General features: G+C 41.2%; 1 protein-coding gene across 26 annotated transcripts in view; it reads right to left on the reverse strand.

Moving 5' to 3' along the window:
- TTLL5 (tubulin tyrosine ligase like 5) overlaps positions 1-26,103 on the reverse strand; it is a 311,462-nt gene that overhangs the window by 121,277 nt on the left and 164,082 nt on the right. For 23 of the 26 annotated variants that reach the window (XM_033187360.1, XM_033187367.1, XM_033187363.1 and 20 more), the window contains one exon: positions 22,307-22,461. In XM_033187360.1, the coding sequence (XP_033043251.1) occupies positions 22,307-22,461 (155 nt within the window). Of the gene's footprint in view, positions 1-8,540; positions 8,669-15,106; positions 15,749-22,306; positions 22,462-26,103 lie in introns of those variants that run through there. The other 3 variants (XR_004431492.1, XM_033187374.1, XM_033187373.1) reach the window with 3 other exon arrangements.

The raw sequence follows: 26,103 nt of genomic DNA on the forward strand, positions 1-26,103 counted from the left end.
AATAATGACTCTAAGAGGCCCAAAAGTTCCCAAAGCCACAGTCATGGTAATGAAACCAGTGAATACAAATCTAATAAAAAACTGTACTCTAAGTCTACTGCAAGGATGGGAGGAAGGAAAGAATGCTGTGTGTATGTGTGTTTGTGTGGGTGTGAAGGGTGTAGAGTAAGAGTGCAAAATCTCCTTTTTCTGACAGAAAGTTAATAGATAATATCTAAACCTAAAATCCAAAAATGGCACAATAAACATGATTTAGAACTATGAAGGTGATACGGTTTGGCTGTTTGCCCCCTCCAAATCTCATGTGGAAATGTGATTCCCAGTGTTGGTGGTGGGGCCTGGTGGGAGGTGATTGGATGATGGGGGTGGATCCCTCAGGCACGGCTTAGCACCATCCCCTTGGTGATGAGTGAGCTCCGGCTCAGTTCGTTCACACGAAATCTGGTTGTTGTAAGAGTCTGGGACCTCCCGTTTCTTGCCCCTGCTCTTGCCATGGTACATGCCTGCTCCCCTTCACCTTCTGCCATGATTGGAAGCTTCTGAGGCCCCTACCAGAAGCAAATACTGGCACCACACTTCCTGTATGGCCTACAGAACTGTGAGCCAATAAAACCTCTTTTCTTCATAAATTATCCACCCTCAGGTATTTCTTTATAGCAATGCAAGAATGAATTAACACAGAAGGTAAATAACAGAAAAAGCAGTTACAAGAAAGTTGAAAGCAATTATTTCTAGGGCATGGAAATTAAGATTGGGTAGCACTAGGAAGAGAAAAGGCAAGGGATTCCCATTTTCATTATAAACCTTATAGAATTACTTAACTTTTAAAACTATAGTCCTGAATTATTGTGGGAACCAGCCTTTGAGACGGCCCCCAACGATCCCCATACCTCCTAGTATTTCTATCATCCTTGCGTAGTTCCCTTCCACACTGAATAGGGCTGGCCTGTACAAACCAATAGAATGCTGCAAAAATGACTGTCTGAGGAACAGAAACCAAACACCGAATGTTCTCACTTGTAAGCAGGAGCTGAACAATGAGAACACAGGGAGGGGAACATCACACACCGGGGCCTGTCAGGGGGTGGGGGGCAAGGGGAGGGAGAGCATTAGGAGAAATACCTAATGCATGCAAGGCTTAAAACCTAGATGACAGGTTGATGGGTGCAGCAAACCACCATGGCACATGTATACCTATGTAACAAACCTGCACGTTCTGCACATGTATCCCAGAACTTAAAGTATATATATAAAAAAAGACTCTGTCTGAAAGACACAAGCATAAAAGCTAAAACTATTAAAACTCTTAGAACACATGTGGCAGAAGCTGTATGACACTGGATTTGGCAATGATTTCTTGGATGTGATACCAAGGGCACAGGCAACAACAACAACAAAATAGACAAATTAGACTTCACTAAACTTAAAAACTTTTGTGTATCAAGGGTTACACTGTCAAGAGTAAAAAGGTAATCAATGGAATGGGATAAAATATTGACAAATCATATATCTGTTGAGGGTTTAATAGACGGGATATATAGAGACCTCCTAAAGCTCAACAATAACAACAACAAAAAAAACCTGATTAATAAATTGCCAAAAAACTTAAACAGAGATTTCTCCAAAGAAGATATACAAATAGCCAACAGGCATGCAAAAAGATGCTCAACATTACTAATCATTAGGGAAATACATATCAAAACTATAGTAAGATACCAAATCACACCCATGAGGATGGTGATATGATTTGGTTGTGCCCCTGCCCAAATCTCATCTTGAATTATAATCCCCATGTGTTGTGGGAGGGACTGGTGGGAAGTAATCGAATAATGGGCACAGTTTCCCCAGCGCTGTTCTCGTGATAGTGAGTTCTCACGAGATCTGATGATTTTGTAAGCATTTGGCATTTCCCCTACTGGCACTCATTCTTTCTCCTGCTGCTCTGTGAAGAGGTGCCTTCTGTCATGATTGTAAGTTTCCTGAAGCCTCCCTAGCCATGTGAAACTGTGAGTCAATGAAACCTCTTTTCTTTATAAATCACCCAGTCTTGGGTATTTCTCCATAGCAGCGTGAGAACAAACTAATACAGATGGCTACTATCAAAAAGAAAGAAAATAAGTTTTGAGGATGTGGCAAAATTGGAACCCTTGTGCACTGCTGGTGTGAATGTGAAGTGGTGCTATAGCTATGGAAAACAGTAGGACTGTTCCTCAAAAACTTAAAAATAGAATTACTCTTCTTCTCCAAGACAAAATTTCAAATGGCAGATGACACCAGTGCTTTGGGAGGGTCTAGACTGCAGGTGTGCTCAGGGCCCATACCACAGAGCTCACAGAAGCAAGACCAAGTATAAGGAATGTGTCACCATCTGCATGCTGGGCTGCCTGGACAAGAACATGAAAATCAAGTCCCTGGAGCAGATCTCCCTCTTCTCCCTGCCCATCAAGTAATTTGAGATCACTGACTTTTCTGGGGACACCCTCTCACAGGTGAGGTTTTGAAGACTACACTTGTGGCAAAAGCAGACCCACACTGGTCAGTGGACCAGGTTCAAGGCACTTGTTGCTATCAGGGACTACAATGGTTACATCAGTCTGGATAATCGCTCGAAGGAGGCAGACCCCACATCTGTGGGGTTATCACCCTGCTCTCCACCATCCCCATGCAGCAAGGATCCAAGGGAACAAGATCAGCAAGCTCCACATTCTGCACTACAAGTGACTGGCTGCTGCAGCTCTGTGCTGATGCACCTCACCCTCGCCCCCAACGGCACTGGCAACATCTTAGGTCCTGCACTCAAAAAGCTGCTGCTTATACCTGGTACTCATGACTGCTACACCTCAGCCAGGGGTTGCACTACCCTCTGAGCAACTGTGCCAAGGCTACCTTTGAAGCCACCTCCAAGATCTTTAGCTATCTGACCTCTTACTTCTGGAAAGACTGTTTACCAAATCTCCCAATTGGGAATTCACTGGCCATCTAGTAAAGACCTGCACCAGAGCCTCTGTGCAAAGGATGCAGGCTCCAACTCTGGCTACCGTGTAGTGCTTTTATATAGGAAAAATAAAGTGAATAATTAATTTTAAAAAACACAATTAACATACTATCCAGCAGTTTAACTTCTGGGCATATACTTAAGGAACTGAAAACAGGGAGGTGAAAAGATATTTGTACACTCGTGTTTGTAGCAGTTTATTCACAATAGCCAAAAAGCAGAAGTAAACCAAGTGTCTATCAATAGATGAATGAGTAAACAAAATGTAGTGTGTGTGTATGGGTGTGTATAAAGATATATACACACACACACCCCCGTACACACACACACACACATATATATCCAGATACACACATACATATATATATGTTTAATGAAATATTTTATATTATTCAGCCTGTAAAAGGAAGGAAATTCTGACACATTATAACATAGATAAACCCTGAGGATATTATACTAAGTGAAATAAGCCAGTCACAACAAGATAAGTACTCTATGATTCTACTAATAGAGTTACCTAGAGTAGTCAAAATCATATAGATAGAAAATACGACGGTAGTGTCCAGGGGTTGGGTGGAGGGAAGAATGTAGAGTTACTGCTTAATGGGTATAGAGTTTCAGTTTATCAAGATGAAAAGAATTATGGAGATGGATGGTGGTGATGATTGCACAATGTGAATGTACTTAATGCTACTGAACTGTATACAGTTCAAATGGTTAAAAATGGTTAAGATGGTAAATTTTATATTGTGTTTTACCATAATTTTTAAAATAATAATTTTTTAAATGATGATATGTGATTTCCAAGTCTAGGTCATAAAAGACATTGTGGCTTCTACCCTACTCTCTGTTGAATCACTCATTCTGAGGGAAGCCAGTTGCCATGGCATGAGGTCACGTAAGCAGCTGGTGGAGAAGTACACGTGGACAAGTCTATGCAGTGAGAAACTGAGGCCTCCTGCCGACAGCCAGCATGAACTCATTATGCATATGAGAGTGAAAAACATCATGGAAGTGGATCCTCTAGCTCCAGTTAAGCCTTCAGATAACTGCAGCCCTCTTGGCTGACATCTTAACTGCAATGTTATAAGAGAATTTGAGCCAGAAACACCCAGCTAAGTTGCTCCTCAATTCTTACAGAAACCTACAGAAGCTGAGATAATAAATGTTTATTATTTTAAGCCACTAAATGTTAGAGTAATTTGTTTTGTTGCAATAGGTAACCAATCAATTATATTGATAAATTGTAAAAAGAAAAAAATCAGCTTTAAAGCATTATCATGTCATAGTGGCCTGCTATCCTAACACACCACAATTTAGGGCATATTTTCCATGATGGTCTATTGCTGGATTACAACACATCTCTTCATTTAAGTTTTGGGAAAGAGGCTTCAACTTTTCCGTACTGAGAAAACTTCACAAGTGTGTAAAGTTTGATCAGTATGTAAAATATATTTGATTACATATTTTTTATTTTTATTTTTAATTTTTTTTGCATACATAGCAGGTGTATACACTTATGGGTGGTATGAGATACTTTGATAAAGGCATGCAATGTGTAATAACCACATCAGAGTAAATGCAGTACCTATCCATCACCCCAAGCATTTATCCTTTGTGTTACATACAATCCAATTACACTCTTTTAGTTACTTAAAAATATACAATTAAATTATTTTTGACTATAGTCACCTTGGTGTGCTAGCAAATACTAGGTCTTACTCATTCTAACTATTTTTTTTGTATCCATTAACCATCACTACTTCCCCCTGTCACCCCCAATTTCTTCTACCTTTCCCAGTCTCTGGTAACCATAAGTCTACTCTCTATCTCCATGAGTTCAATTATTTTGATTTTTGGCTCCCACAAATAAGTGAGAACATGCAAAGTTTGTCTTTCTGTGCCTGGTTATCTCACTTAACATAATGACCTCCAGTTCCATCATGTTGTTGCAAATGACAGGATCTCATTCCTTTTGTGACTGAATAGTACTCAACTATGTATATGTATCACATTTTCTTTATCTACTCATCTGACGATGAACACTTAGGTTGCTTCCAAATCTTAGCTATTGTGAACAGTGTGGCAACAAACTTGAGAGTGCACATATCTCTTCAATATACTGCTTTCCCTTCTTCTGGGCAGATACCTAGGAGTGGGACTGCTGGGTTGTATGGTAGCTCTATTTTCAGTTTTTTGAGGAATCTCCAAACTGTTCTCCATAGTGGTTGTACTAATTACGTTCCAACCAGCAATGTAGGAGGCTTCACTATGCTCTACATCCTCACCAGCATCATTACGTGTCTTTTGGATATAAGCCATTTTAACTGGGATGGATGGTATCTCATTGTAGTTTTGATTTGCATTTCTCTGATGATCAATGATGCTGAGCTTTTTTCATATACCTGTTTGCCATTTGTATGCCTTCTTTTGAGAAATGTCTATTCAGGTCTTCTGCCTATTTTTAATTGGATTATTAGTTTTTTTTCCTACAGAGTTGTTTGAATTCCTTACATATTCTGATTATTAATCTCTTATCAGATGGTTAGTTTGCGACTATTTTCTCCATTCTGTGGGTTTAACTACATATTTTAATACAACATAATGGTTCTGTTTGTCAGATGAAATGTTGAGCTGTTTGGCTCCTGTCACATGGTATAGAGCACAGTCCATTTGCAATACACAAGAAGAGAAGCATGACGTCAACCTGGTGCCAAATAGAGACTGTGTGTTTACTACAATCTGAAGAAACTTTGTCCTGTGAGTATATTAGAGTTTAGTGAGGACAGTAAATAAATAGCAATACTCAAACAGCCACATGGTCCTGAAGGATGACTGAATGAGGAGTATAACTATAGATACCTAATGGACACTGGGAGACAATGCTCTACTTTAATATTGATCCCACCAGGTGGAATTCACTGGGTTGAGTATTGTCTTGCATCTTTTGATCCCTTCAACTGTGGCGATCAAAGTTCTAGTATGTGGAAGTGTGCTGCAAACACAAAAAGAATGACAACTGCTGCCATAGCAGGTTTTTGGCCAGCTGAGTGCTAGGGTACCTAACTAGAGGAAGTCAAAGCTCAACTTCTTTTTTTTTTGGAGACAGGGTCTCACTCTGTTGCCCAGGTTGGAGTGAAGTGACACAATCATGACTCACTGCAGCCTCAACCTCCTGGGCTCAAGCAATCCTCCCACCTCAGCCTCGTGAGCAGCTGGAACTACAGGCACATGCTACCATGCCTGGCTAATTTTTGAAATTTTTTGTAGAGATGAGGGTCTCACTATATTGCCCAGGCTGGTCTCAAACTCCTGGGCTCAAGCGATTCTCCTGCCTCAGCTTCCCACAGTGCTGGGATTACAGGTGTGAGCCACTGTGCCCAGCCCAAAGCTCAAGTTCTAATGATGGTAAGTATGCTGAGTTGTGGTTCTGGTTAAAGGAAAAAGTCCTGACCTAATCCATCTATAGAATAAAAAAGTTCTTTTTAAATGATGGTAGGTGACTTCTTGCAGTAGGCTAAAGAACTGCCCAGGTGGAAGTCTGGTCTGTGAATTTTGGGCATAGGTATGTATTTAACTGCCTGGGATGGCAGGCAGTAAAAAATATACAGAGTAAGGGGTAAAGGGCTGGATTCACAGTAGTAAAACGTGTTTGCCAAATAAGAATGGGAAAGGGAAGGGGAAAGACAGTGGAAGCAGAGGTACAAAGATGCAGAAACGTTTTTTAAAAACTCCCTTGATTTCTTCATTTGACACTGATCAAAAGAGCTGACAACAGGATAAAATCCCTTTAACACAGTATACCAAGCACTTTAACTTTACAACTTTCCTACTGTATCCTCAACCATATACTCCCCTACTTGAATGTGATGCTCCCACAATACTGCACTTCAGGTATGCTCTTCCACACCTCCCTGACTTTGCACAAATCTCTGCCATTTTCATCTCGTAAAAACCCAATAATTCACTCTCTGCAAAATCAATCCTGGTTTTCCTCTGATTTAGCTTGTTCTTCCAGGCCCCACATCCCTTTTACTAGCATGTTTTTTGTACTGTGACTATTCTTCACCGTGATGATTTCTTCCCTACTGGACTAACCATTGAGACAGTGAGTTCATCATTACTGGTCTTTGTACACTCAGAGCCTGGTAACATTATGGTCATGTAATGTCTGTTGAATGAAAAATGAATGAATAAATGAACATGCCTCTATCTGAGATAATCACATGCTTCACCTAAAGAAAGGAAACTCTAACAAATAACCCTTTGAGAAGTCAGAGAGATCAAATGGAAAATTTATCAGGCAGAGAACCAGAAGCCCTGGATTCCACTCCTTACTTTATCACTAGGTAAGCATGAGAATTTGCACAATCTACTTAATTTCTCTGGGTCTCCATTTTTAACATTTCTAATGTATGGGCACGGGTAAGGGTAGATGACCTAGAAATGTTTACATGGATTCCCACTTACTGGGCACTTACTCTATGGCAGGCATTATATATAGTACAAGTGCTTTTCTTAGGCCATTTAATTTTCATTTGCTCCTGAGACCATCTCTAGGAAGTAGGCATTTATTCTCCATGTTAGAGATAAGAATATTAAGTTCAAAGAACTTGTCCTAGGCAAAATAGCCAGTGAGTGGCTAAAAAAAGAAGGAATCCAAATTGGTCTGCCTCTTAACCACATGCTTTCAAACATTAGGTCATAACACTTAAATGGGAGATCTTAGATATTTTTAAATAAAAAAAAAAATCGGGAGCTTCTCAAGCCATATGATTGTCCCAAAATATGGCAGTGCTTATTTATCCTATTTTTCTCTGTGAAGGAGCTGCCTTCAGATGCTGGGGACTGGGTGACAGGAGTGTGAAGATACACCAAACAGCAGAGTCTTGAAATATGAAACAGCCTTTCTGGGTGAAGGGTCAGAGCTCAGAGAAAGAAAGAAAATGCAGGATGCAACGATATGAAAGGCGGATGCTAGGGGATGGCCTGGCAGAGAAACGAGGACAGCGAAAGGAACGCAGGAAGGAAGGCTGAGATGCTGACAAGGGCATGGGGCTTGGCTGAGGAGAATGATGAAGGCACCTGGTGTTCCCGATGGGCAGAGTTGAGGCAGGCAGGTGGCCACGCTGAGGAGACTGGCCCACCAGTTCAGCAATTCCCACTGAAACTGGGAACCCGATGGACAAGCCTGCTGCCCTAAGAAGAGAGGTGGTTAAAAGAGAGAGCTCAGCCTGGGCCTGATAGGAGAAGGGAGACTTACGAAAACAACCACCCCACAGCCCCAAAAGGAGGAGCTTGCAGACTGAAAGAGAAGCGATGACAGACAGTGCCTGGAATGGACCGTTTAATGCTTTAAACCTGTGCCAAACTAACTGAGTAATGTGAGACTGAACGGGTGATTTACCTCAACCCTGGGAGAGACTAGTCTGTGTACATCAGCAGCAGAAACAAACATTACTATTTTATAGTGATGAGTATTATTAATACTGAAAAGACCCAATCAAGTGTAATACTTTACAGTTTACAAAGCACGTTCACTTACGGGATCTCACTGAATTCCCATGACAATCCAGGCATCACTTTCCACATAGCAAAATTAGGCTTCAGTTTTGTCAGATGATTTGCCCCAAGTCAGGAGGACCTGTAGCTGGCACCTAGGTCTTCCCCTTCCTGGTCCAGAAATAAAATGTAGCTTTTATCTCAGGAAAGAAAGAAAAGACAGTTAACTACACAAGGGAACGTACACTAAACTCCAAGAGTGGAGTTCAGAGGAAGCAGCAAATTTGGGGGCAGTTGGAAAAGGCTTCAGGTGACTGTAGACTGGATGGGAGAAAGGGATTACTAAGCAAGAAGGCAGGGAAAGCACAGTGGCTAGGCCTTAAAGGGGTATTCTACCTCCCCAGCCCTTCTACTGCAGCAGAGCAGCTGCAAGTGCAATCATTTAACAAATATTTATTGTTGACATTGCGCTCAATGCCAAGGAGCCAATGGCGAGCAAGAAGTTTACTCTGAGACCAGCAGCATCCGGGTTACTTGCTGTGGGGGTGGGGGTGTGTGTCATCTGTTCTTTTGTAAAAAGGGAGAAGTTCTAGCCTCAAGAGTGACACCCCAATCTATCGCAGAAATGTAGGACCTCCAGTTTTTCAAACTGTACTGTGTTCCCAAAATAGAAGAGGACTGTGCCCCTCCTTTGGCAGGTGATCAGAAAGGGACAGAGCTGAAAACAGGGCATTAAAATGGTTATTTCATAGCAGAGTTGTAGTAAAAAGAAAAAGCCAAAAGCCAAAAGGATTGTGTTTAGTTCCTTACTCCACAATTTTATATTTGCCCTCCCAACAGCCAAGCTCCATTGTGTATACTGTGCACACACAGTAAAGAAAAAATGTGATATGGGAACACAGGGAGAGTCTGCAAAGTGCTGAAACAGCATACCTGGCAGCTGCTAAAACAAAACTTCAAAGATTTGGCATCTATGAAAAGCCATCAGGCAGGACCCCACCCACTCCCCCTGCTAGCCACGGCTTCCCTGGGAGCTAGTACACGTAACCACTTCCGCATGTTTGGCTCTGTTCCCCAGAGTTAGAGCAGCTCTAGAAGCCATGTCAGAACTTCCAGCCAGGCAGGTGGGGGTGGGGGTGGCTGTGGGCAGTAGAGGAGGGAGGGTAGAGAAGCAAGACTCCACCAACATCTAGCCATGGACACATCTCAGAAAATAAAAAGATAATGCTGGGATCTGCTTAAAAAACCCCTTCCTCTCAGTTGGCCTAGCTCTGATAGGTTAAATACTAGTTACACTGAAGCTCTGATCTTGTGAGATTCCCAAGGCATTAGAATATTCCCCTTCCAGGACCACAAATTAGTTCAAGAACAGCATCTGTAGTAAATATCCAGATCTAAACAAAAGAAGCTCAAGATCTACAGAAGATCCTAAGAGGATATCAACAATGTACCTTTCTTAGAAACTCATCCCTTTTTACTTTTTATTTCACTAACCAAGTTTGGGTCTTTATTACATCTTCCGGGTCAACTATTCAGTCCTGCGCTGTCCAGTATGGTAGCCATGAGCCATGTAAGCTCATTTTGAGCTTTTGACTTGTGGCTTATATACTGAGAAACTGAAATTTTCATTTTATTTAATTTTAATTAAAACTTAAATATACACATGTGGCTCATGGCTACCATATTGGACAACACTGGTCTAGTCACTCATTCACCAAACATTCACTGAGCACTTTGTGCAGGGCACTGTAAGGATACAAAGATGTGTAAGACTTGGTCTCTCTGCCTTCAAAGAGCTTGCCATCTAATGTAGGCCATAAGACAAGCATACAAACAACCATAATATAAGCAGGAATGGTAAATGGCACAGCAGAGACATATAAAGGATATTAGAACTTGCAGTCCTGGAGTTGGGAGACGGTGGCCTAACGTTATTTATCCCCCGACCCCCACACCTACACTAACCATTCGGGTTGGAGATGTCAGAAAGTCTGTCCAGTGAAGGACAGTGAGAAGAGAGGACTACTATAAAGAACACCAAATGAGCCAAACATCACAGAATCACAAACTCAGCAAACACTACAACTTAATAGTCAACCAATGTGAAAAGGCTGGGGGTAGAGAAAGCTCTATCCTACACTAAGCTGTCAGAGATGGCAGATGCCCTTCTACCCTTAAGTATCTTCCAGAAGTGGCTCCTATGACTCCTGTGGGCTGGGCAGGGTAGGGAGAAGGATGAGAAAAAGAAAGGTTTTCTACCATTTCCTTTTCTTCCACACCCTACCTACCTCTGCTCCCCAGACTAGGGAGGGCCTTGTGCTTATAGAGTACGTTTTACTTTGGACAACTATAAAGAACCGAGTAAGATCCAAAAGAGAAGCAACAGGGCCTAGTGACTTGGGAAGTGTGTGGTGTATGTGCACGAAAGAGAGAGGAGAAAGGCTGGAAGGAGGGACTCTAAGCTCAATGGACAGAGGCTAGGGTTTTCTCTTTAGTGTTCAGTTCTCTGTATAGAAAGGGCGACAAAGATTCATTCTCTAGGAATTAAAATTACACACTTAGAGCTTCTTTTGAATTACATCTCTCAGGATCATGATTCCAATAAATGAAGAGCAAAACGATGAGAAATCCTAATAAGATCTACTTGGTACATCAGGGAAGGTTGCAGGAAGACTGGGATAAGCTGAGCCCTGTGCGAGAACAGGATATCCATTCATTCATGCTTTTACTTAATATTTGTACATCAATAAGTTCCCACTGTTTACCAAGGCACTGGGATACAATAATGAATAAGATAACATACACTTAAGTGAAAGAGTGATAGAAAGTAAACAGTAAACAAATAGAGTAAGTGCTATAGAATTGCAAATGTGAGGATGTGGTGATGGGAAAATATACAAGGCTTATATATTTGGGGTTCCAAAATACTATCTTTCATTTTTCATTAGTTATTTTAATGAAAAAATAAAAACTGTATATATTTACGGTATACACCATGATGTTCTGGGATATGTTATACATTGTGGGATGGCTAAATTGAGCTAATTAACACGTTTTAACTTACATATTTTTGTGTGTGCTGAGAAGAGTTAAAATCTACTCTCTTAGTGATTTTCAAGTATTTAACACATTGTTACTAATTATAGTCACCATGTTGTATAGTAATAGGCTTACTTTGGATCTGTTGAGTTGGCTGACGCTGAACTTATGAAGAAGAATACAAGTGGAAAGCTGGACTGGGCCCAGATGCAGGTGTTCACCTTGGAAATCAGGCCACAATTTTTTTTGTTTTTGTTTTTCACATTGTGGTGTGTTGGATCCTTTTCCTTCTTCTTGAAAAAAATTTGTTTTAACTATCCAAGTGACCAAAATGTCAATATAGGAAATATTTAGAATACAGAAAACAAATTAGAAAGACTTAGACTTAAGAGGTAGAAGCCTAATTATGCTATATTCCCAACAATTTATCCTTATCAGCAATACGGCCAGTATCTCACTATTTCTCTAACTTTTCTACTGTATCTCATTTAGTTGTGAACTTGGAAGAAAGTAGAATGATTGATGATACTTCCTAACTCCCCCACACCAACTTCTAGGCTTTTATATGAAGTAAAAAACCTCCTTTACGGATATGCCAGCTTGATTTCAGTTTCTATCACTGGAAACTCCAAGTGTTTTTTTTTTTTTTTTTTTTGAGACGGAGTCTCGCTCTGTCGCCCAGGCTGGAGTGCAGTGGCCGGATCTCAGCTCACTGCAAGCTCTGCCTCCTGGGTTTACGCCATTCTCTCGCCTCAGCCTCCCGAGTAGCTGGGACTACAGGCGCCCGCCATCTCGCCCGGCTAATTTTTTGTATTTTTTTAGTAGAGACGGGGTTTCACCGTGTTAGCCAGGATGGTCTCGATCTCCTGACCTCGTGATCCGCCCGTCTCGGCCTCCCAAAGTGCTGGGATTACAGGCTTGAGCCACCGCACCCGGCCTCAAGTGTTTTGACTAATACATTATTTCTGACAGAAACACTCTGTCTGAGTCAGACTGGTTCCCACTTACTGTCCCTTGAAAATACCTTAAACATCTTGCATGTTATCTTCTTTTTCGTTCCTTTCTATTCCTTAACCTATCCGTAGCCTATACACCTAGGACTGAATTTATTTATTTATTTATTTATTTTTATTTTTTATTTTTTTTGAGACGGAGTCTCGCTCTGTCACCCGGGCTGGAGTGCAGTGGCCGGATCCTGGCTCACTGCAAGCTCCGTCTCCCGGGTTCACGCCATTCTCCTGCCTCAGCCTCCCGGGTAGCTGGGACTATAGGCGCCGGCCACCTCGCCCGGCTAATTTTTTGTATTTTTTTTAGTAGAGACAGGGTTTCACCGTGTTAGCCAGGATGGTCTCGATCTCCTGACCTTGTGATCCGCCCGTCTTGGCCTCCCAAAGTGCTGGGATTACAGGCTTGAGCCACCGCGCCCGGCCTAGGACTGAATTTAAACGCTACCTTAAACCCTTCCTCTGCAGAGCCTTACCTTTTCACCCAAGTCTTTAGTACTTTTTCTGAATTGTGAACTCATCTGAACCCATATGCCCTTTTAAAATCACTTACTTTGTGTGTTACATGAAAAAATATATATAAATATATAGGACAGTATTATCCAGACTGCCCTGCTGAACTGCCAACTCTAACTTAGTAAGAGTATGGATTACAATTCTTTGATCCTCTCAGATTCTCACATAGTGTCAAGCATCAAATATATGTGCAATTATCTCTTAAGTGATGAATATCAGCTTGTTGGCCTATCCAAGCCCCATCTACCCTTCCAGATTCAGCTCACACCTTTTCTTTTTCATGAAGTTTTTGCCAGCTTCTCCAGCCAGAGTGATAAATTTCTCCTGAGAACTCTCACCACTTAAGAGTTTTCATCTTCCTATTCAATAATTAAGCACATATTGCTTTATGGTACTTGCACTAGTAGCTTTTATGATTAGTAATTTTCCTTCTTGAGGACAGGGACTTGTCTAATACCTCCTTCAGAGCCCAACCTCTCAAACTGAGGAGATATTCAGTAATTTTACATGTTAACTTTTTGAGGATAACATTATTGTAACAACTATCAGATGAAACCGTTTCCCAGCTGAAACATTATTTATTACCAGTTTCACTCTTGCTTTTGAACATATTTTAACCGACTAAATATTTGTTGAAGAAGGTAACAAGACTCTTTTTGAAGCTTATATTTCAAATGTCAGTACTGAGTTCAAGCAGCTAGTAAGATATTTGAGAGTATTCAACAGTATTAGGCAGGGTCTTTCATTTACTTAGTTTTACTTGATGCAACCCAGTTTGAGAAGAATGTACAGCTGACTCTTGAACAATACAGGGGTTGGGGTGCCAATCCCTGCACAGTAGAAAATTCAGGTACAACTTCTGACCCCCTACAAAAACTCAACTACTAATAGCCTGTTGTTGACCAGAAGCCTTATGGAGAAACAGTAATTAACACATATGGTATATGATATATGTATTATATACTGTATTCTTAATAAAAAGTAAGCTAGAGAATAAAAAATTTATTGAGAAAATCATAAGGAAGATAAATATATTTACTATTCATTAAGCAGAAGTGAATCATCATAAAGGTCTTCATTCTTGTCATCCTCATGTTGAGTAAACCAAGGAGGAAGAGGAAGAGAAGGGGTTTGTCTTGCTGTCTCAGGGGTGGCAGACATGGAAGAAAATCCACATATAAGTAGATTCGAGCAGCTCAAATCTGAATTATTCAAGGGTCAATTGTGATGTGATTTCCTCTGGCCTTTAAGTATATCCAATTTACTAATCTCTTTATGGCTGCCTTACCTACTACGCCAGAAAGCCTGCTTTTCTCATCTAAATCCTTTTAAATTATAGTCACATCATTGAGATGCACCCATATTTCATTCTCACCAAAGATAGTAAAACTTATTTTTAAGATCAGCCAGGCCAGGTTGGGCACCGTGGCTCACGTCTGTAATCCCAGCACTTTGGGAGGCTGAGGCGGGTGGATTGCTTTAGCTTGGGAGTTCAAGACCAGTCTGGGAAACATGGTGAAATCCCCTCTCTACAAAAAATACAAAAATTGGCCGGGCATAGAGATGCACACATGTAGTCCCAGCTACTTGGGAGGCTGAGGGAGAATCACTTGAGCCTGAGGGGGCAGAGGCTGCTGTGAGCTGTGATCATGCTAACGCACTTCAGCCTGATGACAGAGTGAGACCTTGTCTCAAAAAAAAAAAAAAAAAAGAAACAAGCCAAATGTGTATTGGCTTTGAAGTGAAATTAATATGAATCTTAGCTTGACAATTCATGAAAACCATGAGTTGTCCCTTTACTGCTCCTGAAGCATAAGGATGGTCCAAGCAGGACGAGAGTTTGTAACTTATAATGAACACCTGGGCCTGGCATATGTTGTGACATATCAAATCCCTGAACTCTCATACATTGGCTCTCTCACTAGCTTAGGACACATCACCCAAAGATCAGTTGGCTCTATATTTAAATAAACATTTAAAATTTGGCTTTTCCTAATTATCTTTCTTTATGAGCATTTTAATGATTTATAATAACAATTTTAATAAGTGGGTACTTACTTCACAATATAAATAAATAATGTCAGCCTTAGTATTGTGATTACATATTACTGCTTTCTCTGCTATAATACTCTATTTTACCGTACATGAGTTATGGCCAGTTGACTCTAAACTGTGTCCCGGTGTAGCAAATACCATATACCAAGCAAGTACAATTTTGTTTCTCTCTTTCAAAAAAAGGGAACTAAGAGTTAGTTACCAAGAGCGTATACCAAAACTTTGTCCCACAAAGCAGCTTCAGGAAAAAGAAGGCTTTTATTTCTTTGCAGATATATAGTTCTATAGTTTTCTTTTATGAAAACATAGATACAGGGAGTTTTTTCTTATCAACATCTTAACTCCTGAGACCTTTTAAAAAAGAGCATTGATTTCTTAGCTGTACTGGGTAGGTAATACTCTGAGAGTCTTTTAGCAGCGAGAAGGGCAGCTGGGTAGGATGAGATCTTTAGTTAAAGGATCAGGAAAACTGGCTGCTTTTCCTTCTAAATTTGTTGAGTCGATACTGGGTAAGCTTTAAACATGGATCATCAGTGTTCCTCTACATGAGTCAGAAAGAAGACCGTGTTTCATCACGCCTGTGATCTTCCCAGGCTCTTCCAAAGCTGGTAAACCAGTTAACCTGAAGGGATAGAAGCTGATAGAAAAACCATGCCAGGAGAATTAAACTAAATTATAAATAAAGCAACTCATATAATTTCCTAATTCTAAAAATGGAGTCTCATTTAGCTTAGTGTAAGGAATTCTGTCATATTCAGGCCTCTTAAAACCAAAATAATCATCAATTTTGTATAGTTACAAAATTATAAACAGTTAAATAAGATTAAACAGTTAAATAAAAAAATTATTTGACCAGTAAATAATTTTTGTGAAACTACGGGGTTTTCTTTTAAATCCTTACATAGTCTTTTTCAATGTCATAGTTAAAAAAACACACACACACAATTTAAACTGTACCATCATAACCATTTTTATGTGTACAGTTCAGGAGTGTTAAGTATAATCACACAGGTTTTGCCTCTAACAAAGACTCGTGTGTGTGTGTGTGTGCGTGTGCATGTGTATCCTAAAGAAATAGAAGCTAGTCTAATCATTAATACTTCAAAGCAGTGCAGAGTGGAGTGAAAGAGGCAAACTTAACTAGAAAAACTGACACTGGCAAACTGCAAACACTGCATTCCATGCTTTATTCTGACTTGTGGATAAGAAAGATCCACGTTTTTCACTCCTGACACTCGGCCCCAGGTTCCTGAACCTATGCTACCTAGGCCCTGGTATGACGTCCAGCCAGCTATCTTTGACGGATTTCCTAAGCTTCCCAACATTCCTTTATTAGGCAGAAGCCAATCACTTTTGCTCTTGGCACAAACACTGACAGCACTCAGCTCTGTCGGTAAAGGAGGAACTGCAGAATCTGTCACAGAGCTTGAACTGACGCAGGGTATAACTCTTTACAGGTTATGTGTCTGGCTGGGTGAGAAAAGTAGCAGAGAAAATTCAGATAGAAGTACAGGCCTTTATCATACATGTACTGGAGAAATCGTTTTCTGCAGGGGAAGGAATAGTTAAGACTCAGGAGAAAGGTGAGGTAAACTTTATGAAAGAGAAGAAAGAGGCATAAGGAGTGGTGAAGTATCACTTCTGCAGAACTCTGAATATGAATTTTTTTTAGTCCCCCCAAAAAAGTAGTTTCTCTTTGATTGTGCTCTTTGGCTGGAAAGCATTGTTTATATAACAGGATAAAGTACAAAATTATAAGCTCCAAACTGCTCCAGAGAAAAGCTCTCCCAAAGCTCGACCCCCAGGATAGATGGAAAATATGAGTGTTTACTGGCTGGAACATCGAGCTGCAATGGAAATTTCAACATTCAGGAGACAGCAGAGAAAAAGGGCCTGCTGAGTAAAAAGAAGCTGACCTCCAACCAAGGGGTCGAAGAAAAAGGAAGAGTCTCTTGTTGGCCCCACTCTGACGCCTTCCCAGCCTCGGCTACAAAGGCCAGATTTCTGTTATCCAGTCCCAGGAGCGTACTGCACAGGGGTGATGGCCACTGTGATCTCAACTAGGTACTAAACTAAGTGGTGAACAATACCATATCCCAAGCAAGTTCAATTTTCAGTTTCTTTCTTTCTTTTCTGGAAAGGGAACTGAGAGTTATTACGAAACCTACACCAAAAAAGTAAAAAGTGAAAACCATGCTAGCCACTTTCACATACACAACTCTTAATCTTATAACAACTTAATGAGGTGGGTTTAACTATGTGCATTTAAAAAAAGATGGGGAAATCATGGTTCAGAAAAGCTAAGCAACTTGCCCAAGGTCACACACTTAACAAGGCAAACCAAGGTCTGCCTGACTCTAAAGTCCCTTCTCTTCCCACCATACTGTGCCATCTTCCTAACAGAAGCTGCTGGGCCCAATTCCTATAAAGGTAACATGCTTTTCAAGAAAGAGAAGTATTTAAAGGACTATGTTCAGAATAATTCCCTTATAACAGAGGCAGAGGATAAAAACAAAACCTTGCCATTTGGCCACTAAGTAATTTTTGTGGAACTATGGGGCTGTCTTAAATCCTTACATACTCTTTGTTTGACTGTAGTAAACACACACACACACATAATTTTAAATGTACCATCTTAACCATTTTTACATGTATAGTTCAGGAGTGTTAAGTGCATTCACATCATTCTGCAATAGATTTCTAGAAAATTTCCATCTTTCACAACTGAAACTCTATATCCATTAAACACTAATTCCCCCTCCCCTCTTCCCCCAGCCCTTGGCAACTACCTTTCTAATTTCTGTTTCTATGATTTTGACTACTTTAGATGTTTCATATGAGTGGACTCATACAGGATTTGTCCTTTTGTGACTGGCTGGCTTCACTGAGCATACGACACTCAAGGTTCATCTGGGACAGGACTGACTCCTTACACGCCCTTCCTGACACCCTTTCTTCTAATCGTCTATGCCATAAAATTCAGATCTTTGTCATATGCCGCCTGCTACTGCTCTGTTTCATGTGTATACACTCCCTTTCCCTGCCAGACAGTAGCCTCTCAGTGATCAAACATTATGTCTTCAAAAGTCTTTTAGGCCCTACCCAGCATCCAACACTATGCTGAGAACATGGAAGATATACCCTAGAGAGTAAACTCTGAGACTGGAAACTATTCTGTTTTATTTACTGCTCCTCCCCAGCAACTAACACAATGCCTGACATACAGAAAATGTATAGGACATATTTTTAAAGGAAATTAACAAATTCAGTATTTCTGAGGACTGACTGAGAATGAAAAGATGAGAAGTTAGAGACCTGAATCTCCAGCATCATTTCTAAGAATAATCTAAAAGAAGGGAGGAAAGTATTATTAACTGAACTAGAATCAGAATCTCTGAAAAATGTGTGCCTTAAACTTATGCAAAGCAGAATACCAAACTATTTATGATCTAATGTTGAATAAGAGGGCAGAAGGACAGGATGACATAGAAAATGGTTCCAGTTTCCCAAGATTTCCCACTCCTCGGTGGCATTTCAAGTTCATACAGATGTTCTCTAGAGAATGGGAGCTGGCCAGATGGAGGAGCCCATGCCCACAATGTCTTGTCCTACCACAAAAAAGTAGGAACAAACTCACGGCTGAGCTCTTTCCGCAAATTTCCCCACCTTTCATATCGAGGAACAGACAAATCCCCAGGATGCATGTGTGAAAAAGCCAGAGGTGGATAAAAATAATTCAATGACAAATGCTGGAAAAACATACAAAGGGGCAGGAGCCAGACATTCGTGGGATTCCCTGACAGCTTGATCCACAAGGAAGGGCTGGACTGGAAAAAAACAGGGCCTCAGGTTCCTGCCAAGCTGTCTGAGGCCCTGTTCTTCCCAAATCATTCCAAGCAGCAGCCAAGACTTTACAGTAACCCTTCCATGTCTCACAAAGAAAAACGCACTAAGAACCTACTGAGTGCTCCACACCTAGAAAATCCTCCCTGATGTAGTCCAATTCCATGGAAGGCTGGCAGCAATGACAAGATGGCTCTGCACATCAATTTTCAGCTCCTAATGACTCCCCATGTGCCCAAAAAATGGATAATTAAAAGGCAGCTTGAAAAACCTAAATCTTTCTCATTGGCTGAAGAAGAGCTAACATACCCACATATCAGCACCTAGAAACTGAAAACATCACTTTAAGGAAGAGAGAGGTCATAAACACTTGGTACCTGCATCCTGGAGTCCCTACTGTATAATTCTAAGTCGACCTTGCTTGGAGGCACACCTCAGGCTTCTAAACATGTGACTGTATTTGTCTCTAACTACTTTCTCTTCTGGAGAATGGCCTGCAATTAATCTCACTTATTACCTCTGAAAAGTAACAACAGAGGGATGGCTGGCCAAGTCCAACTCCAGAGTGTCTAGGGAACTGCAGGCTACATGGCCAGGCCTCAGACTGTCTGGGCAAGTCGTGGGCTCTTTGCCTTCTTCTCCCACAACAAAGCCTGAACAGGACTCCAGACAGACCAAAGGAACCAAGGGATTTGAGAAGCTGGGCTGAGCTTATACTGACCCAATGGGAGACGACAACCCTGAGGCTACATTTGGGGTGATTTCAAAACAGCAGGAGAAGAATAAGGTCATTTGATGAAAACTTGTGTGATCCATAAAATTGGGAACAATAGCAACACCATAGGGAAATGAAAAATAACACTATTTGCAGAGTTCTTGTGAGTCACCAGTTTTCATTCCTGTGGCTACCAAGTCAGTGAATTCTCTGACATGCAGAGATGAAAAGTACAGCTAGGAATGGGATTCTCTTTACATTTTATTACAGTTTACAGGGCAGCCCCTAGTTTAGTGAATTATCAGAACTAAACTGGAATCCACTGTTGCTACTGTAGAAAAACTATTCAGAGTACCTTTTATTTATCTAGCACCTACTTCCAGGGAGATCAAAGTGCTTTAAAGGTAATCTAAAAGCTCTCAAAACAGGCCACTTTATATGTAAGTATGCTTACCCAATAAAAAGATTAAATGAATAGCTTAGGGTCACTGAATGTCAAAACCAGTAATAAAACTCAGATCTCTAAGCTACAAATCCTGTATTCATTAAACTTAGTCACCCTTACAACTAAAGGAGGAACAACAAGAGACTAAATATCCACCAAACAGTGACTTACCAGGTAAAAATGGAAACCAGGATATTGGGCTGTGCAGGTTGTATGCTGCAGGTCTGGCTGGGGCCTACATCACAGCCAAGTCTGGAAAGACCTCTGAGAATTCACTCAGGGCTCCTTTAGGGTGGGTGCCTCTGGGAATTCCATGTGGAAATGGGACTCTCAAGCTCAGGCTCCAGGCAGTCCTGGCAACCAGAGGTCACCTGGGGGCAGGGGAAAATGTCCCAGGGCTACCCTGAGCTGAAATGGGACTGAAAACTGGCTCCTGTGTTTGAAGAGGCGGTAAAGAGAGGGCTGCTGTGGATAAAAAGAACTCAAAAAGGAAAAGACCAGGGGACTTTGTGGGGGTTGCTTTTTGGCTGGAATGGGTCAGGAGTCAATCGTGTAATGCACCATGAGTATTACTGCAGCCTCGTGGGCAGTCTGGCTGGGAGAAGGCCACTCACAGTGCTGAACCTTCGGTCCTGGCACATCCTTGACCGAACTCATCATCTTTCATCTCACTACTAACAGGTGCTACCAAAAGAAAGCTCTAAACCCAGCCACAATTTTTATTTAAAATGTTTTCCCTCATTCCATCTACAAGCATAAAAAGTGCTAAAACTCAATTTCTCCAAAATGTGTGGTTTTAACATTTTGTTTACGTAGGAGCAATGCCTGTAGCCTTGTCATACAGACATTATATCCAAAATTGCAGTGAAAATGTCTTCCATAAAAACAAGGCTCTGAATTTAAAATGAAAATGGAATATCTGGAAATTTTTTATGGAAAATAAAGCTCTATGGTATAAACAGAATTTCTTGTTTACGACTGATGTTTTACAGCAGACTTTTCCTGGGGAGAGAACTGTGTGGAGGATGCTCTGCCTTAAAAAGTCCTGCCTCTTGGTCTTCGGCTCTTTATAATTCTCAGTTACGATGACTCTTTTCGCCCTGACCACAACGATCACTGGTATGAAAGACACTGCGCCACAGGATGATGTAATGTGCTTATATTTATGGTGCTTCCTGGGCAGAGCTTCTGCTTCCCAAATTAGTTCCTTAATAATTCTAACACCAACAGATACTCCACCAACAACTAGGTATTTCCTCCATGCCCAAGTCTTTAGTACCCTCTCCGAATCTCAGGGCAAAGCAGCATACTAAAAGGCAGAGGCTGGAAGTACTGGCACGGGGCGTGGGGGCTTCGTTGGGTACCTGTGGTAGACCTTCTTTGAATGGAGGGAACAATATCTCAGCTGGTCAAAATACTTCATTGTAACAGTCACATTTCTCTCTAGCTCATTCAACTCAGGAACTGATGCAATTTAATCCATACCTAATAGGCATTAAAGCAAGATGTGCTGGAAATCCATTTCTTACGTTTTTGTTTTTGGTTTTTTCTTTTTTTATACAGGGGTAATTAAAACACACAGCAAGACCAGAATTCAATACAGTGGTTTCTTTTTTAATTTGGAAGTTGCTTACATTATGGCCAGAAGCTACTTGGATTTTATCTATAGCCACATCTCTCAACTACATGAAGGAAATTTCCTCCCCACTTCCCAAATGAGCATTGTTCAGGGAGGTTGTTTGAGTTCAATGATATGACACGAGATAAAAAAGTAAAAAACAAATACGTCCTTCAAAAGAACAGAGTGTAAAGTTACTGAAACACAATGTAGTATAAAAAAACTATAAAAAACACACGGTATATAAAAAAAATTAAGAGACAAGGACAAAGTGCCAAAAGTTGGCACATTAAAATGTTGACTATAAGCAAGGATTACACTAGTATAAATTCTTGCTCTTTTATCCCAAGTGATTGTCTTAGCTATCTCAGAAACGTCCTTTTCATTTGATATGCCTGAAAACTGTCTTACAAATAAAATGAAGCTCTCTTAGGTACCAGAGGATCGAGGCAGGTGAAGAAAGGGCATATGCCTTAGTGCTATCTCCATACAGAACTCAAGGTGGGAATGGCTTGCTTGGGACAAAGGCTATCCCTGTGTTACCCAAACGCTCATTGCAGGGCCCTTCACATACCTGCTTCCGGGAGGGCTGGAGTGATCCTCAGGAGCTTGAGGGTCCGACTGCAGCAACCACGTAGGGCCACTAGGGCTGATGATGGGTCGGAGGGTGGGGGGAGTTGAAGCACTGCTTCTGTTTATGATGCCAGTGGCCAAATTCAAGTTTGTCACCTAGAAATAAAGCGAGGGAAATGACCTGACTTTACAGAGTTTTTAAAAAGAATCATTAACAACATATAGGCAAAATCAAGTCAAGGCCAACAGATGCTGACCCCTCTGAGCTGAAGCTGTGGCTGTGACAAAGGCACCCAGGAAGGAATGGCTCCTGTGCACAAAGAGCAGAAGTGAGGGTGGTCAGTGTCAATATAAATTAACAAGCATTTACGTTGCTCCTACTAAGTGCAGGGCACTGGACTGTGCTGGGTGCTATGAAAAACAAAGACGAATAACCAAAACAGCAAGAATCTACTGAGTAGACAATGTTCAAAGAAACTAGGTAAACTAGTATTTTCTGCCCTTGTTTCCTTATCTGTATGTTCTAAATGCTCAGTAAATTTCAGTTATAAATAACATTAATTATTATAATGCACAAAGAATCCACTGATTTAGAAAGAAAAAAGATGGTTAAGAGAAAAATAGTCATGGACTTCAATACATAATGTACAAAGGAGGAATACAATTAGCCAATTAAACATGTAAAACTAGTCATCATTTCTACTGGTAAATGTAAATTATAAGAAAGATGCAAACTACAAAGAAATGCAAGTTACAAGACACCATTTTTTCATATCACTTTGGTATACAATATTTAAAAAGACAGTATCCAATAATGGCAAACGGTGAAAATAGGTACTTATACTACTTGTGTGACTACAAACTGGTAGAATCTTCCTAGAAATCAATTGGCAATATCTTATTAAAATATATTACAATATGTGTACACTTGGATACTACAATCTAGCTTCTGGGAACTAAACAACAAAACAATTGCAGATGATTAATGACAGGTGACTATCATAATAGCAGTCAATATTTATTAGAACTCATTATGCGCCAAGCTATGTGTAAATGAGTAAGTCGCACACATCTCATTTAAATCGCCACAAGTCTGTTGGTAAGTACCATAATAATACTCATTTTACAAGAAGGAAACTGAAGACTATGATTGCATTGAGACCTAGAAATAAATGGCAGAACGAGAATTCGAACCATAGTTTTTCAACTGTCAAAGCCCATGTTCTTACTCACTACACTATACTGTGAATACCGAAAATCAGGCATTGTTTTCAATACTGAAAAAGAAGATCTAAATGGCTAACAATATTGTTAAATAAATTTTGCCCTAAGTAAGACATTATTACGTATGCATTAACATTTTTTGAAAAACAGGCCGGGTGCGGTGGCTCACGCCTGTAAGTCCAACACTTTGGGAGGCCAAGGCGGGTGGATCACGAAGTCAGAAGATCGAGAGCAGCCTGGCTAACATGGTGAAACCACGTCTCCACTAAAAAAAAAAAAAATAATAATAATAATTAGCCAGGTGTAGTGGCGGGCACCTGTAGTCCCAGCTACTCATGAGGCTGAGGCAAGAGAATTGCTTGAACCTGGGAGGCAGAGGTTGCAGTGAGAAGAGATCACACCACTGCACTTGACCCTGGGCGACAGAGCGAAACTCTATCTCAAAAAATAATAATAATAATAATGATATAGGAACATGCTAATATCTCAAGTAAAAAAAAAATCATGGTAGTAAAAATCACAATATGAAACTGTATAGAGTTGATCCAAATTTCTTTAAACATATACATACACAAACACAAGTGAACAGACACTCCTGAAGACTAGAAATAAAAATCCAGACTATAAGTAGCATTTATTTCTGAATTACGACTGATTTTCTTCCTTATCTTTATTCTCCAGATTTTCTAAACTGGGCATGTATTACCTTTTATAATAAAAAAATTTTTTTTTTTTTGAGACATAGTCTCGCTCTGTCGCCCGGGCTGGAGTGCAGTGGCCGGTTCTCAGCTCACTGCAAGCTCCGCCTCCCGGGTTTATGCCATTCTCCTGCCTCAGCCTCCGAGTAGCTGGGACTACAGGCGCCCGCCACCTCGCCCGGCTAGTTTTTTTGTTTTTTTTTTGAGGCGGAGTCTCGCTCTGTCGCCCGGGCTGGAGTGCAGTGGCCGGATCTCGGCTCACTGCAAACTCCGCCTCCCGGGTTCACGCCATTTTCCTGCCTCAGCCTCCCGAGTAGCTGGGACTACATGTGCCCGCCATCTCGTCCGGCTAGTTTTTTGTATTTTTTAGTAGAGACGGGGTTTCACTGTGTTAGTCAGGATGGTCTCAATCTCCTGACCTCGTGATCCGCCCCTCTCGGCCTCCCAAAGTACTGGGATTACAGACTTGAGCCACCGCGCCCAGCCGTTTTTTGTATTTTTTAGTAGAGACGGGGTTTCACCGTGTTAGCCAGGATGGTCTTGATCTCCTGACCTCGTGATCCGCCTGTCTCGGCCTCCCAAAGTGCTGGGATTACAGGCTTGAGCCACCGCGCCTGGCCGTAAAAAATTATTTTAAAGTAGTTATGGCAAATATAGATGTATTTAAAACCTGGGCAGTGGTAGTGGAATCAGAAAAGAAAGAATGGGGCCGGGCAAGGTGGCTCACACCTGTAATCCCAGCACTTTGGGAGGCCAAGGCAGGTGGGTGGATCACGAGATCAAATCAAGACCATCCTGGCTAACACACTGAAACCCCGAATCTACTACAAATACAAAAAAATTAGCCAGGCGTGGTGGCGCTACTCAGGAGGCTGAGACAGAAGAATGGCATGAACCCAGGAGAAGGGGCTTGCAGTGAGCCGAGATTGTGCCACTGCACTCCAGCCTGGGCGACAGAGCGAGACTCCGTCTCAAGGAAAGGAAAGGGAAAGGAAAAGGGTAAGGGAACGGGTAAGGGAAAGGGAAAGGAAAGAATGGCTCTGAGAAGCATTTCAAAGTAAGATGCACTGGGACTGTTGAAGAGAGAAGACACAAATCTGAATGCAGGATTTTGATCATGAGACACTAGAGAACAGTGGTGAAAGTCATCAGACTGGAAATGTAAATTCCAAGGAAAATGTTTTGCTATAAAATGTTCTAAGTACCTAATAATTTTGAAACTACAAATGAATTATGATTTTTTTTTCCTTAAAATTCTGAAAGAAAAAAGGTCATTTTTAGCAAGAGTATAGTGTTTCTTTCCTAGTTATAGAATTCAATAAGTGAAAACAGTTCAGGACTGTGTCTTCACACCAAAGGACTAAAAATACTTTTCTTGGAAAGAAAATTGTTTTCCATAGGTCAGGAGCAAATCCCAGTGTCTGTGGAGGCTGCACCCTCCAGTGTGGACCAGTCTTTGGAAGAAAGCCTCACTGGCCATACATGACTTACCATTTCTGTCCCCTACTGCTTCTACAAGGGGGAGAAGAAGGGCATATGCTGACTAAAAGGCAAAGAAAAGGCCGGGCTCGGTGGCTCACACCTGTAATCCCAGCACTGTGGGAGAACGAGGTGGGTGGATCACAAGGTCTAGAGATCGAGACCATCTTGGCCAACATGGCAAAACGCCATCTCTCCTAAAAATAGAAGATTAGCTGGGCGTGCGCCTGTAGTCCCAGCTACCCGGGACGCTGAGGCAGGAGAATCGCTTGAACCCAGGAGGTGGAGGCTGCACTGAGAGCCAAGATCGCACCACTGCACTCCAGCCTGGCGACAGAGTGAGACTATCGTTTCAAAAAAAAAAAAAAAAAGGACAGGGAAGATATAGTAGCAAATT

Source organism: Trachypithecus francoisi, unplaced genomic scaffold (genome assembly GCF_009764315.1).
Source record: "Trachypithecus francoisi isolate TF-2019V2 unplaced genomic scaffold, Tfra_2.0 Lachesis_group3, whole genome shotgun sequence".
NCBI lineage: Eukaryota > Metazoa > Chordata > Mammalia > Primates > Cercopithecidae > Trachypithecus > Trachypithecus francoisi.